Source organism: Pelobates fuscus, chromosome 1 (assembly GCF_036172605.1).
Source record: "Pelobates fuscus isolate aPelFus1 chromosome 1, aPelFus1.pri, whole genome shotgun sequence".
Lineage (NCBI taxonomy): Eukaryota > Metazoa > Chordata > Amphibia > Anura > Pelobatidae > Pelobates > Pelobates fuscus.
Genome location: NC_086317.1, coordinates 278,780,517 through 278,796,489, shown reverse-complemented (window position 1 = coordinate 278,796,489; position 15,973 = coordinate 278,780,517). Strand labels below are relative to the sequence as shown.

Here is a 15,973-nt window from a genome sequence, read left to right as displayed (position 1 = left end):
GACCAAACCCAGGATTAAATACCCAAGTTGTGACTATAGTCTGAGATTTTTTCCAAACTGTCTATTTTGGCCTATATTTTTTAAAAGATTATCGGAATACTGCTAGTCCTCCTTATAGGCTTTCTCCAAGCACCATGACCACTATTTCAAGTGGCCATGGTGCCTGAAGTATGTACGTTCAGCATTTTGCTTGAAAGAAATGCACATATGGAGTTCTGAGCTGCGGGAGGTGTAACTTCGCTTCCAGCAGCATCATTGGGGCCATTTGCCATTCCAAACAAGAATTCCAAGCTGGCTAATGGGAATTCAGTGCTACTTTCCATGTACAATGTGCCATTTATTGGCTGAGAGCCATCAGCTGCTGCTGTAGGCCAATGAATGATGAGCATGAGCAGCATCTGGCTTCTCCAGCTCTACAGAAGCCGGATGTTTCAGAGCAGACCAGGAGACCCAGGTGAGACTCAGTTAAGCGAGCAGACCTTTGCTAAATGGTTTTCCCATTGCCAGAAAACAGGGCCAGCATACAGCAAGCTGCAGGGGTGCCCACAAGGTAGAACTCAGATGTTTTAAAACTATAGCTTCCATGATGCTTTTGTCATTCTAAAGGCATGCAAAGCATCATGGGAGTTGTAGTTCTACAACATCTGGGGATCTTGCTTTTGGGCACCCCTGCGTTAGAGTAAGCCTTTAATGGTTGTATTGTGTTTATTATGCCTTTAGTCTGCCAAGCATCTTGCTTTGTAAAATAAAGGAGGAGGATGGAGCTGCTAAGTCAAGATGCAGCACGTAACTATAAAATGAATAAGTAGCTCTTCAAGAAACCTAGATGATATAATCTGACCATTCTGATTTCCATCCCATATCCCGGTAAGACGTGACTGATACCAAGCTTGATGGCTGTGGTCAACTTTCTATAATGTGAATCTATTGTACCATTCTTATATTGGATCTACTGTATGTGCCCTCTACGGAATACTTTTATGATTATTAAAGAGCTTTCTTTTGTTCTTTCTGTTTAACAGTGGTTTAGGATACATCACGGGTTCCAGTGTAAAACAAGTAGCAGGGGACTGGCGCTGGGCACTGCGGGTAAGTGCAGTTTAAACAGATTTATGATCTACAAGTACAGGGATGAAAAAATATAGTATTCATTGAGATACATAGAGAAGAAATCCAGCATTAATAAAGAGGGGTGCTCAGCTGTGACCTAATGTGTATAAACTGAAAGACTAAAGGGCTGTATGAAGGCAATGGGAACAATACTAGCTCTGAATTTCAGCTTAAACAGATTCATCTCCAACATTTTGTATAATGCTATTCATGTTTAAAATAGTCATAAATGATGCACTGTATCTGCCTGCTTCATTGACGTGGGAATTGGCGTAAAAAGGTTTATTCATGTTGTATCCATAGAAATAACTTTTAGTTAGTACTAGTTAGTTTTAAACTGTAAAACTGCTAAAACAAAACTCTTACAAATTACCTAAACGCTGTCCCAAAACCCATACTTAAATGCACAAGATGTTTGTCTATTATATTAAAGAATGTTTTTTTGAATATTTGTTGGCACCACTGCAAGTCTCTAAAACCAAGATTACACAAGGAGGACTTGGTTCAGAACTGCACTCTGCGTTGTATGTGAAATATTTATGTAAATAATTGCACTACAATGCTTGTTTTTCAAGCAAATATTTCACTGTTTGATCCTAATCAGTGCTAACCTCAGAGTACTTATTTTTGTCTCCGAGGGAACAAAAATATTTTGCTGTCAAGATATTGTGTAATGAGCGCTTCCTGCTTTGAAAGAAGAAAAATCACTTAACTATAGCGTTGGAACTATGTTCCAATAGCGTTTTTTTTTTATTTGGAGTTAGCCTCCTCACTTCCTGTTCTTCTTCACAGTTGGTGCAATACTTGTCTTGATAACAATGCACATTTTAGGTTCTGATAGACAGGAAGCCTTTTCACAAAAACTGTTTCGTCACCTTTGACCGATTTTTAGGAAAAGATCATTACTTTTCCAATGAATTGGCTAAAACGTTTTAATTTTACATGACAACTGAAAGTACTTTTTGTGGTTGCTAGTGTACAAGTTGAATATTTTCATTTTATTTTGTAGTGATTGCAACATTTTACTTCAAAATCTTTGAAATATACCAGCGTAAAAATACGAATAGTTTCTAAATCATCCTGAATTTCATTGTTCATAAAGCATCACTTAAAATCTTACAGGTTTCCCCAGTGCTGGGCATTATAACAGGAACACTCTTGTTAATTTTTGTGCCAACTTCAAAAAGGGGGCATGCTGAACAGCTAAAATCCAGGACTTGGGTCAAAGACATGAGGGACCTAGTGCGAAAGTAAGTATACAAGTGGTTCTTGGTCCCCACACGGTTATTACAATACTAGGCAAATATTTAGTACTCCAAGTTGACAAATTACAAGTTAATTAATGATGGAAATTAGATCACACGAGATTGCTATACTTAAAGATTGATGTTGAAGCCCCAGATTTTGTTACAGCTATGATTTCTAACCAAGACTGCGTTTCTGGATATAAAATAAACCAATCCGTTTTATTCTAGTTAATTCACTAGATCATTCTTTAATATGCTGTCTTAACTTCTGCAGTTCTGCACCACCTATGTATTGTATTAAAGAAAAAAGTCCCTCTTTTTTTTTTACCTGTGTAAAAATCGGTTGCTATGCAACATTGTCATCTGTCATTATCTTCTGCATTATGCTAGAGATTTTTTTTTTTTTTTAAGTGTTTAGCTTCTTTGTCTTTCAACAAAGTGAAGAACAATGTATTTTATTTTTCCTATGTTAAAAAATCGTGACTGCGTAACCAAAATTGTAGCCAGTCAAGCAAACTGGGGAGTTGAAGTTCAAGTGCCTAAATGTAGCTGTCTCAGAGTTAGCTTAAATATGAGGAATTTAAAACATTACATTCTTCCTTTATGAAAAAGGCGCTGTGCTCTGATAAAACACTTAATACTTTGTCTACATGCTACGGAGCACAGTATGTAAAATTAATCCAATGCATGAATTACAGACATTAATCTGTAGACATCATGACTGCTCCCTTGGCATGCCTTGCTGCCAAATAATAACGTTTTCTTCATTCAGATACCAGGTTTGACACGTGCACTGTTTCTATGACAGGCATATTCTTACAGAAAATTACAGCAATCTTATGGCTGAAATGGCCAGAACTGATCCAGAGTAGAACACTGGAAAAGTTTTTAAGGACACACCACTTTATAAAAGAATAACTCATTTCCCCATGATTGAAAGAGTGGTTGAGAGTACTACTGTTCTATTTTAGTAAACTGCTAAGTTATGTCGTTGTTGATTTATCATTTGGTTATTGAAATTGGGTAATAACTGTAATCTATAGTTCTAAATCGGCATTAAATGTTTGATCCTTAGCTGTTTTGGTTTGTGATGTTAATTGGGGGTGATGGGATAGACAGATTTGTTTTTCGGGGCCTGCAGAATAGTGGTTTTTAAAGCCTATCTTTAATTTAAATAGTGTTTTCCTGAATCACAAAATAAAGAATGTAATCTGTTTTATATTTAATATTTTCTCAAAATGGAAAAAACAAAACCCTTTTTTTTTTTTTTTTATAAGAGGAAATTCAATTCTATATTTAACCATTGGGTGTATGGAAAGTTTTCTATTACACGCTCGAGACCTGGAATTTAAGAGCAGAGTTAACATGTATCAGATAAATGTCAGGTTCACAGTTCACCATTAAAGTCCATGGAAACAGAGATTAATGTACAGAGATTAATAGATCGCTAGTTTTACAATTGGCCCCTGAACAGAATCAGCAGGGTAGCATAATAATAATGGTGGTTTTGGTGGATTTTAAAAGCCTCTTTACATACATTCACATAACATACATGATCACACATGATGGGTAATGCCCAACACTTTGATCAGTATCTAATCCATAATGTGCAACTGCCAATTATAGTATTACATATGGTTATGATTAAGGTAACCATATCCAGTTATCCACCATGTTTTCAGGAAAACCTACCACGTGTACATATTGATGGGCAGCAAATGAAAAGGGTTTCCCTGTAGTATGTAGAATTCAGAAGAAGATTGTATGCGATTAAGTAATTAGGCAATGAAGAATCCCGCAGAATATGCATTATACATACTGCAGGGCAACCCTTTTCATGCATTTTCATAAAAATTACAAAATGATGGGTGTCCCTGGTGCATGGTGACTTTGGTAACTATCATTCTGATTTATGTTTAATTTGTTTTGTCTTCCTTTTTGACCTCTTTCACCAGCCGTAGCTATGTCTTCTCTTCACTGGCAACTTCCACAGTATCTTTTGCAACGGGTGCTTTGGGCATGTGGATTCCACTCTACCTGTACAGAGCTCAGGTGGTGCAGAAAACGATGGAACCTTGTAAATTTGCCCCATGTAGTACCAAAGACAGGTAACTATAGAAACTTGGAAATGTAATAATGATTGCTGTGTTGAGCAGACCAGTATATACTACGAAACTTGCTGGAAAATATGAAACATAAAATTCCGAAATTGAGAAGGATATTATAAGAGTAATTTGTTTAATTATGGCTAATATGTGTTAAATAGAATGTGTGTGTTCCACATCAGTCATCACTATACAGGGAGTGCAGAATTATTAGGCAAATGAGTATTTTGACCACATCATCCTCTTTATGCATGTTGTCTTACTCCAAGCTGTATAGGCTCGAAAGCCTACTACCAATTAAGCATATTAGGTGATGTGCATCTCTGTAATGAGAAGGGGTGTGGTCTAATGACATCAACACCCTATATCAGGTGTGCATAATTATTAGGCAACTTCCTTTCCTTTGGCAAAATGGGTCAAAAGAAGGACTTGACAGGCTCAGAAAAGTCAAAAATAGTGAGATATCTTGCAGAGGGATGCAGCACTCTTAAAATTGCAAAGCTTCTGAAGCGTGATCATCGAACAATCAAGCGTTTCATTCAAAATAGTCAACAGGGTCGCAAGAAGCGTGTGGAAAAACCAAGGCGCAAAATAACTGCCCATGAACTGAGAAAAGTCAAGCGTGCAGCTGCCAAGATGCCACTTGCCACCAGTTTGGCCATATTTCAGAGCTGCAACATCACTGGAGTGCCCAAAAGCACAAGGTGTGCAATACTCAGAGACATGGCCAAGGTAAGAAAGGCTGAAAGACGACCACCACTGAACAAGACACACAAGCTGAAACGTCAAGACTGGGCCAAGAAATATCTCAAGACTGATTTTTCTAAGGTTTTATGGACTGATGAAATGAGAGTGAGTCTTGATGGGCCAGATGGATGGGCCCGTGGCTGGATTGGTAAAGGGCAGAGAGCTCCAGTCCGACTCAGACGCCAGCAAGGTGGAGGTGGAGTACTGCTTTGGGCTGGTATCATCAAAGATGAGCTTGTGGGGCCTTTTCGGGTTGAGGATGGAGTCAAGCTCAACTCCCAGTCCTACTGCCAGTTTCTGGAAGACACCTTCTTCAAGCAGTGGTACAGGAAGAAGTCTGCATCCTTCAAGAAAAACATGATTTTCATGCAGGACAATGCTCCATCACACGTGTCCAAGTACTCCACAGCGTGGCTGGCAAGAAAGGGTATAAAAGAAGAAAATCTAATGACATGGCCTCCTTGTTCACCTGATCTGAATCCCATTGAGAACCTGTGGTCCATCATCAAATGTGAGATTTACAAGGAGGGAAAACAGTACACCTCTCTGAACAGTGTCTGGGAGGCTGTGGTTGCTTCTGCACGCAATGTTGATGGTGAACAGATCAAAACACTGACAGAATCCATGGATGGCAGGCTTTTGAGTGTCCTTGCAAAGAAAGGTGGCTATATTGGTCACTGATTTGTTTTTGTTTTGTTTTTGAATGTCAGAAATGTATATTTGTGAATGTTGAGATGTTATATTGGTTTCACTGGTAAAAATAAATAATTGAAATGGGTATATATTTGTTTTTTGTTAAGTTGCCTAATAATTATGCACAGTAATAGTCACCTGCACACACAGATATCCCCCTAAAATAGCTAAAACTAAAAACAAACTAAAAACTACTTCCAAAAATATTCAGCTTTGATATTAATGAGTTTTTTGGGTTCATTGAGAACATGGTTGTTGTTCAATAATAAAATTAATCCTCAAAAATACAACTTGCCTAATAATTCTGCACTCCCTGTATGTGACCATATAATTTGCAGGATTAGGAAGAATTATTGCAAAAGATGTCACTTTCCATAGCTCCTTTCTGAAACATTATAAAGAAGGCAAATGTGGACTACTTACCACTTGCCATTTAAACAATAAAACCAGATGCAGAGTAATCTGAAGAAACATTTTACAGTATTGCAAATTGCTATGGAACACACTTAAAGGTAGTGCTAATTATTATAAGAACAGCTATGACAGCCTTTTGTTCCTGCTCTAGCAGTGAATGTATCCACACACTTAAACACTAAATTGAGAGTCCAGATTTTCTAAGTCTTCACCAAATGAGCAAAGTTAGGAATCGATATTGTAGCTAAAATATTCCATAATGTTAATAGCAATGTTGTTTGTTTCATACATATTACTTGAAGGGTCCTTGATTGCTTTTGCTTTTTGTAAAAAAAAAAAAAGTAACATTTTCCTCTTTTTTTATTTTTAACAGTTTGATTTTTGGAGCGATCACCTGCATCACTGGTTTTCTTGGTGTGATCTTAGGGGCAGGAGCAACTAAATGGTGTCGCCTGAAAACACAGCGTGCTGACCCACTTGTTTGCGCAGTCGGCATGTTGGGTTCAGCAATCTTCATCTGCCTGGTGTTTGTAGCTGCCAAGAGCAGCAGCGTTGCTGCATATGTAAGTCAGAGTTCATCTGGGATTTTTCTTAGCTCTATTCTAAATAATTTCTGTCTAGTGAAGCTGAAAAGGACCTTCTGTGTCGCTCAGCTGGTATCCAGATTTCAAAAATAACTAGTGCCACCTAGCCAGCCCTTATTACTGCTGGCTGAATACTAAGCTCTGTTATTCTCACAAATGAGGATGTGTAATCACTATGATAGATACATTTCCAAATGTACCTTCCAAAACATGGTTAGAACTTAATATGTTTGTGATTCAGCATGCTATTTTACAGCAAAGTGCACTAAATGGCTATTTTATATACTTAAAGTAAGCAATACCTTTTCCCTATGTGTTTGTGTATACACAAAATGCATATAATACAATCTTAGATTTGAATCTTATGATCTTTAAATATCCAATCAATTCTAGATACAAAGTAAAAAATACAAGGGGTATATGGAATGAGTTTACAATCAGAACAATACAAATTTAAAATTGTATTGCCTGGTGAGGCTGTGTTAATAAAATCCAATGATAGATTTAAAAAAAAAAAATGTTTTGTGGTACCACTATCCATGTATAATATTTAATGATACATTTTCTATTTAAAAAAAAAAAATCGAACAAAACCTATGGCAGTACTGTAAATGTCCTGAAATTCAGAGCTAGCTCTGTGTTCATGCATGTCTCTTGGGATTATTAGAGGGAGACAGGGCGATGGGAGAATATAGTAAAAATATTTTAGTAATTTTAATTCGAATATATTTTTATTTTTAACCAATTTTTTTTTTTTTACTAATTTGTGAAGGATATCGCTATTTTATGATTGTATAGATTCCATATGAATGCTACCTAGCACATTTTGCACCTGCATCATTTATTTACTAAAATATAAAGAGTCAAACTGGATTATTTATTGGCAATTATAAGCACTAGAAATGAATGCAGTTCTGCTATAATTGTAAGACTGTGCAGACCACATCATTGTCTTTTACTACATAGGAAATGTCATGTAGATATGTGTCAATTATATTTGTATTTACATATCTGCACATTAAATTGAAAAGCTGCTTAGGTCAACAGATCTTTAGGGGATGCAAGTGAGGAACCTTGGGGTCTCAGATTAGGTTCTTGGCTGTTGCAATTCAGTTAAATGTCATTTTAAAATGGTTAACAAACCAAAACTGAGTAAATTTTAATGAAAAGATTAGAATAACCTCCACCCCCCCCCCCCCCAAAAAAAATTAGTATATAATATTACATTCTCTTGACAAGTTTCTAGTTTTTATAGAATTATCAACGAATGCATCACAGTTAACTTTTTTTGAAAAAATATATAGATATTTCTATTAAGGGATTGCATAGAAGCCTTACAAATTTGAATAAAGAGTTAATAGTTGTGTTGTTTTTTTGTGTGTTTTTGTAAATGTTACCGTCTGTGTTAAGAAAAGCCTTCATTGCCACATATATACTGTTTTGATTCAGTACAGTTTCACACCGCTCTAAAAGATATAGTGAGTTAAAATGGAAATTGTTTTATTATGACAGCAATAGGTCTTTTTCATTTGTTGAAGAAGTGAAAATGTTTGTTCTGGGGCATATAAGGAAACCTTCAGCGTGATTTATTGTAATACTTAGATACTGTCTGCAAACACAAAGCAGAAATAATGAGAGACAATGAACTATAATAATTACACTTATGGAACATTTTGAGATGTTGAAAACACACAAAACATAAAATACAGCTCATTTACTAACCAGAACCAAAAAGGGCATACAATGCCACTGTATCCTCCTCTTCTTTTGCCCTTGGAGTTTATATTCTGTTACTAGATACTTTGAATTCCCAACAAATCACAGTGTAACAAACAAATCTGAAAATGTGTATTCCCTTAAACACAGTTGTAAAGCACTATTTTTGTACTATATCCTAGCCTTTTGCTGTGGGTCCTAATTTATATTTGGAATTGACATTAATGCTCTTATCCTTGCATGTTTCATTTAACATCTCACTATGTATTGATTGCTATGTGGGATTTACAAAGCATCAGTCTATTTTAATGGAAAAAAAACATGATGTATATATTTAAATGTTTGGAATGCAAGCGAATAATTCTCAAGTGAATTAAACTAGTCCTACAGTAATCTGAAATAAAGATATAAACTTAAACTGATAAATATACATTCAACAACCGTAAGTAATTGAGACTTGATTTTGTTAAATATTCTATATAAAAGTGAATCTGTTTTTTGTCCAAATTCAGAGATGAGCTTCAAAGACACTAACTGTAACGGCAGGTGATATCATTGTGCAACACACAAAAGTATAATTAACTTCAAATATTAGTAGTAATATAACAGCAGAGCAAACATATATATAATAGTTAGAGGAAGAGTAAGCAAACAGTTGGAGAAAATAATACCTGACAAAGACTACAGCAGAACAATGAGAGGGCACAACAGAGTTGGGTACATCAGAACCATCTGAAAGCACAAAAGTGTATATTCACTAAACTTCAATCGAAAACATAATTGAAAAATTTAGGCTTGAACAGTCTCAAAAATGTTAATCTCTGCTATAGTTACATCTTAGTTACATTACAGTCTGCTTTCCTGTTTGATTTTCAGTCCCCAAGAATCTCTTGAGTGCTGCTTGTATAGGACAAAAGATGACAGAGGAGCTCCTCCTTTTGTCAACCTAAGGTTTTACCATAAGACAAAGCAGTCCTGTCCTTTATGCTTTGTTTTATGATAACTCGGGATTCCAACTCAGTCTTAATCAGTATTTAACGATTATATCTTTATAAATTACTGGAAAATGACAATCTGCTTTAAAGGAACACTATCTGCTTTAAAGGAACACAAACTGGCATTCCTAACACTACAGTCTCTCTGTCCCTATTTAGATTTAAGTTTATGAAGCTGCACTTTTAAGCTATTAAAATACATCGTGTTGGAGGAAAGAATGAGGGAAGGCATATTTAACACACTAGAACTACTTCAATTATGAAATTGTTATAGTGCCTACAGTGTTCCTTTAACATCACAGACTGCACACAAACGCAAAACCTCAGACTGTCCATAGACATACATAACACAACAGGCAGCCCACATACAAACACACAACTATTACAAACAACTCAAATAGATACACTTATAAGAAAGCACACACAGAAACCATATACTTCACAATTCAGGCAGCCCACAAACACAAAAAAAACGGACAGCCCACATACACATGCATACTACTTCAGATTGGCACACACATACATGGTACAACAGGTAACCTACACAAACAATACTCACAAACAACCCACACATATAAAATTTCATAAACCGCTCCCACCACACACGCACACACACACACACAACCCTACAAGTCAACTCCTCCAAACACACCTGTATGTACTCTCCCATAACCCCACAGACAACTCACACACATACGAAACATGCAGCCCATACACACATACAACCTCACAAAGCATTCATTGCACCCGTACATAACAAGTCGAATTCCTCAAACGACATAAACGTTTCTTTAAAAAAAAAAAAAAAATAAGAATGCTGGCCCCATAAGAATCTTCAAAATCTTACTGGGGCACAACGCTACCAAAAAGTTACTTACACCTGCACTATGCAATACTGCAAAATTATCATGTTTCTCAGAGTGACCCTTTTAGAATGGATAGTCCTGATTTATAGCGCATTAAAGTAGGGTTTACAAACCTGCATTTCTCCCAAATTATTAAAAAATACATTTAATAACTTAATGGTAAATACAATTGATGTAGAATTAATATCTGTGACATAATGAAAGAAAACTGTGCTTTGAAGATTGCTATCTAGAGGCTACAATGTAAAGGAGGACATCTAGTAGGATTTTAACAAAAATAAATGAATGGTATCAGTACTTCTGCGGTGTAATAATAAGTAAACTTGCAATGTAAGGTAGATAATGTTACCAGGAACAGTTTACTTTACATATTGCGTGTGAACACTAAAAATATTCATGTTTCTTTGACAGATCTGTATTTTTGCTGGAGAGACTCTGTTGTTTTCGAATTGGGCCATAACAGCTGACATGCTAATGGTGAGTTAAATACCTATTGTTTTCTGATAGAATGGCTTGTGGTTTTCTTTTAATAACATTTTTATTTATAGCAAGCAAAGGTGACAAAATCATAACTCTACTTCTGCGCTCACAGTCTGGTTTGTCAAGGGCTTAAGTTTCTTATAGTGTTGCATCTGTTTTGAGTAGTGCCTGGCTTAATGGTTTTGTGGGAGATAGAGTATTCCATTTTAGATAGGATGGTCAGTACATTGGGGTAATAAAAAGGGGACAAAGATAATTTGTCTCCTTGATTAACACAACTATATAAGGAAATACAGATTAAGGAACAGAGCACACACAAAAAATACAGTTACATTTTACAAGGCTACTTAAAATCACCTATCATAGCAAACAAATATGGGAAACTGAATAAGCTAAAACCATAATGCCAGATAAGATTAGAAGCCATTTTGGGTCCAAACAGCTTCTTAAGATGAGACAGATAAGGACAGCATATTGGTGCCTGTTTTTGGCTATCGTAGCATAATAATTGGAATCTCATGGTTGAGAAGCGCATTTCACCCACGTTTCACCACCCACCTAGTGGATAGTAGAGAAGTGGCAACTTGAATGGTACAAATATTGTAGAACAACCTTATTCAGGTAACATTCCCCTTAACTAGCAAGGCAAAACAATAAAACATTAATCCAATATTGCAGCGATTACATAGCCTGGACTATGAACTGAAAAGGCTGTGAAGCCTATAGTGTTATAGCATGGTTAGCCCTTCGATATAAATAATCACTTGGCTTTTGCCCCAATGGGTAATATTTGGGTGGAGAACGAGAGATGCTTTATCTGTGCCAAGTTCCTCATGGCCAACCATGATGTTTCATGTCACCAGTAGCCTGAGGAATGTGCTTCTCTGTTTCATTCCTTCCCTTAATCAGTTTAGCTGGGAAGCCTCATTTGTAAAGGATGTTCACATCCCTCAATGGTTTAGTGATGGGGCAAAAGGCTTTCCTTTTCTGCATTGTTGCTGAGGATAGGTTGGTGAACAGATGGATCTCTGCATATTTCCTGGGGAGGTTAGTTTGTTGCCAAGCTGCTTACATATTTTTTTCTGTGCTGGTTTAATAATGCACTTTGGTTATCACGTCCCTGGCCACAGAGGGGTGTAGGTGTTTTTGCCTGGTAGGCAATGTGTGCAGTCAAACAGTAAGTTCTGGCCTTGTAGGTCTGTTACCAGGGTAAGGAACAATTTGTGTTCATAGTCTGCATGTTTTTGGGCAAGTGGAGTGTCCGTTTAAGGTTCTTAAACCAAGCATGAAGAGGCTACTAGTCATAGTCAAATTCCACTATTGCCAAGGGCTTTTAGTTACGTAAATTCTGTCATACAGTTCTTTTAAATAATTGTATTTCAAGTCTCAACAATTCCTACAACATGTTAACAACAAAATGGCACACGATATCCATTTAAAGGATCAGCAATTTTTAATTTGATGATTCACTGGTTCATCCATATTGTTTCTTTAAATTGATCGGATTATTTGAAGTTCTGAAACATGTTTTTTTCATATGTGTGGACATACCATCATTATTTACAATTCTTTAATTAGTGCCTCCAAGTCTATTTTTTTTTCAGTGTTTGGTATGTGTCATCTCTGATTTATAAAAGCAAAGGGCATTAAGGAATTCAGTGTGATGAGTGCATGCTTGGGTGATTGAAGTGGTATTTGTATTTGTTATTTCCTGCCATTCACTGTAGTCTGTAGTAGACTGTGCTATCATGCACGTAAAATCTCTGGATGTTGGCGAATTTCGTAGCTTATTACATGGACACTTTACTTGGACCTTGACTTTAGTGAAGTCAAATTTCAATGGCATGTTCCCATCAACAGAAATAATTCCTGGTCCATTGTTTATACCACTTCCAAGAAGGTCTTCTGTGTTTGTGACTTTTTCATGGAATTAACTAATCATTACAATCGTCTACTGGAACCATTGGAATTTCCTATTGACTGTTCTAACGTAAACATTGGATTGTAGGACTGGAAGGTTTTCGTAAGTCAGGAAGTTTACTGGATGTTATGTTATTGCTTGATATCTCAAGACTACTCCAGTCTTCTGGAGCCATGCAACTTATGTTTCCTTCTGTTCCTTTAACTTTAATAAAAACACCTCATGAATGTGAAAGGAAACCTCCTGTTAGTGATCTCATTTAATTCCTTAAAAAACATGATTTATGTATGGGGGAATAAGTACAGTTGGAACTTGGATCAGTCCAGTGATTTTTATTTTTTCCTTGTCCTGTAGGCTGTGCGATCTCTAAGAACTGGAACTATAAGGTTCTGTGTACCTTGTAGTATTTAAGCAACCCATTGGGGCAGATCTATAATGGTCAGATTTTAAAATGTATTGTATATAATAGCCAACTTCAGTTGTTGGTGTCATGATGCAAATGGAATTAAAAATGTTTATTAAAAAGGTGTGCAGGATAAACAATGATCATGGAAGGGAAGACAAAGGGAGAAACAATGTATGTTCTGATTATGAAGCAGAATACAAATTAAGGAACAGCGCACACACAACAATACAATTAAAATGGGCTACTTAAAATCAGCTATCTTAGCACACGTGACACCATATGGCCATATTGTGTTAAACCCACCGCTACATCACAGACACTCAATATTGGTGGGCCCTACACTAATTTAACATTCCTCAGTTTATGCTTTCCTGTGGTCACCTCCAATTTTGAACAAGTAAGATCACCCGTTCTAATTTCAAAGTAGTAGAAATAGCAGAAATATTTAGGTTGTCAACCATCAAACCATCGTCAACGTGTGTGTGTATATATATATTTATATATTTATATATATATATATATATATATATATATATATATAACCCATTATGTGTTACATTTATGTGTATATATATATATATATATATATATATATATAAAATAGTATTATTAATTATTCATATATATATTTTATTTTTTATTGTACCCTATTGTAACAATGCAATGTTTTGTGGACCCAGGACATACTTGAAAACGTATCTTTCCTGGTAAAATATTTTATAAATAAAGAACACAGACACCTACCTGTGGCTGATATATGCGTGTGTCCCTGAGCCAGAAGCATCAAGCACATGTATGGGTACATATTCAATCCATGTTCATATACACATCCTAAAGTTGCAACAGTGCTTGAAAATATATGATACGTGACTGTGATAGAAAGCTGTAAGACCCTGAATTGAGATTGCTATTTTATGGTATACACAGTTCTAAGCTTAAGTTTCTTCTCCACCATGTCTTTTGCGTAGTATGTGGTTATACCAACACGTCGAGCAACTGCTGTGGCCTTACAGAGCTTTACATCACACCTTCTTGGCGATGCTGGCAGCCCATACCTAATTGGCTTTGTAAGTATATGGTTTATTTAACAACACCATGCTCCTAATACGCTCTGCATTTAAGACCACTAAAATGGGCTGCAATGACTTGTTTCAGATCAGAAACTCTTGTATTCCAATTTCTGTACTTGTCACGGTGGCTTTAAACAGCTACTTTTACGTTCACTGTTTCACAGTAATAATATATTTTGGTAAAGTTGCTTTGGAAACAAATTCCTGCATATGTGTGTGGATGGAGACTTGTATAAGTACTTATTGTACTATTTTGCAGGTTGCATGAGAGATTGCTAATAATTATGTACGTACAAATAAGAGGTTTGTTAGATGAAATGCTGCAGCAGATGTTCTAAAACAGGATAGATTTAAATGATTTTTAGTAAAACTGTTTTAATCTTATGCTGGTCAACGGGTCACTTCGGAAACACATTTTAGCAAGAAACAGTCATCACCTTTTTTTAGTCTCATGTGGTTGTTAAAATTGCTACTCAAGACTAGAGTATGATGCATTCAAAAACATCTCTCTCTCTGGGAGGTCAAGAACTTAAAGGAACACTATAAGGTTAGGAATACAAAACTGTACTCCTAACTCTATAGTGCCCTCTGCTCCCCCGGCCATGTAAAGGGCTAAAAAACAAACAAACACCCTTTGAAACACTTTTCTGATTCTGGCACTGATGTCTCTCTGCGCTAAATTGTGCTTCTCCTCCTCCATCAGCGTGATCTGGGGGACCTAATTCGCCATGTGCGCATAAGGCCTTCCCCATAGGAAAGCATTGAATTGGATGTTGTTTCACAGAGTTAAACTCCATGAAACTGCAGGAAGTACAACTAATGACTGTCTGGTAGACAACCATAAGAGGCAGCCTTAGCCCTGTAATGTAAACCTTGTGTTAAGGGAATAGGGACACTGCATCTAGACCACTTCAATGAGATAAAGTGATCTGGGTGGCTATCGTGTCCCATTAAAGTGTTGCCATTGTAAGGAAGTATGGGTGGGGAGAATTCTCATTGATAAGAGTGAGTGTTTTCCGCATTCTGAGCAAAAATGGTTCCAAGTTCATGACCAACATTTATTAAGTTTTTTTAAATTGCTGAATGGCCAGAAGATGACAGCATGCCATGGACCGCCATGTTAAAGAAAGATTTTCCCCATTTATGACACAGGATCCAGGTTCAGCAGGCACCAAAATTTCCTTAATGGGACCTGTTGGGTTGATAAATATGCAATAAATAATGCAGAAAATAAATGGAAATTGAGTACAACAAGAGGAGAAAAAAAGGAAGATGTATAGTTGTAACTGAGAAATGGTTCGCTGTTCTGAACATTTGTTTAAAATTCAATTAGCTGTTTTTTTCTTTTCTTTTTTCTTTTCTAAACAAGAGTTGGTGCCACGTTTTACAATCTGGTCTCATCTGCTTTGTAAATTTTAAGAAAGTGTATTATGCAGAATAGATCCCACTCCAGCATTCTGTCTCATTCTCCATGTCACGTTTGAGGCCCACAAAGCCATTTCACTGCAGCAGTTAGATGTATTATGTTAATTGTAAGAATTGCAGAACTCAATTACATTTTATGGTAACATATGAGTTTATAGGAACTGGCAGCAATTTTCCAACTGGTTCAAAACATA

At 36.3% G+C, this 15,973-nt stretch overlaps 1 protein-coding gene across 2 annotated transcripts in view; it reads left to right on the top strand.

Moving 5' to 3' along the window:
* Nucleotides 1–15,973, top strand: part of SPNS2 (SPNS lysolipid transporter 2, sphingosine-1-phosphate) — a 131,844-nt gene that overhangs the window by 102,911 nt on the left and 12,960 nt on the right. For both annotated transcript variants that reach the window (XM_063457420.1, XM_063457419.1), the window contains exons 5-10: nt 1,023–1,089; nt 2,233–2,360; nt 4,313–4,465; nt 6,690–6,879; nt 10,889–10,954; nt 14,253–14,351. In XM_063457420.1, coding sequence (XP_063313490.1) covers nt 1,023–1,089; nt 2,233–2,360; nt 4,313–4,465; nt 6,690–6,879; nt 10,889–10,954; nt 14,253–14,351 — 703 coding nt within the window. The remainder of the gene's footprint in view (nt 1–1,022; nt 1,090–2,232; nt 2,361–4,312; nt 4,466–6,689; nt 6,880–10,888; nt 10,955–14,252; nt 14,352–15,973) is intronic.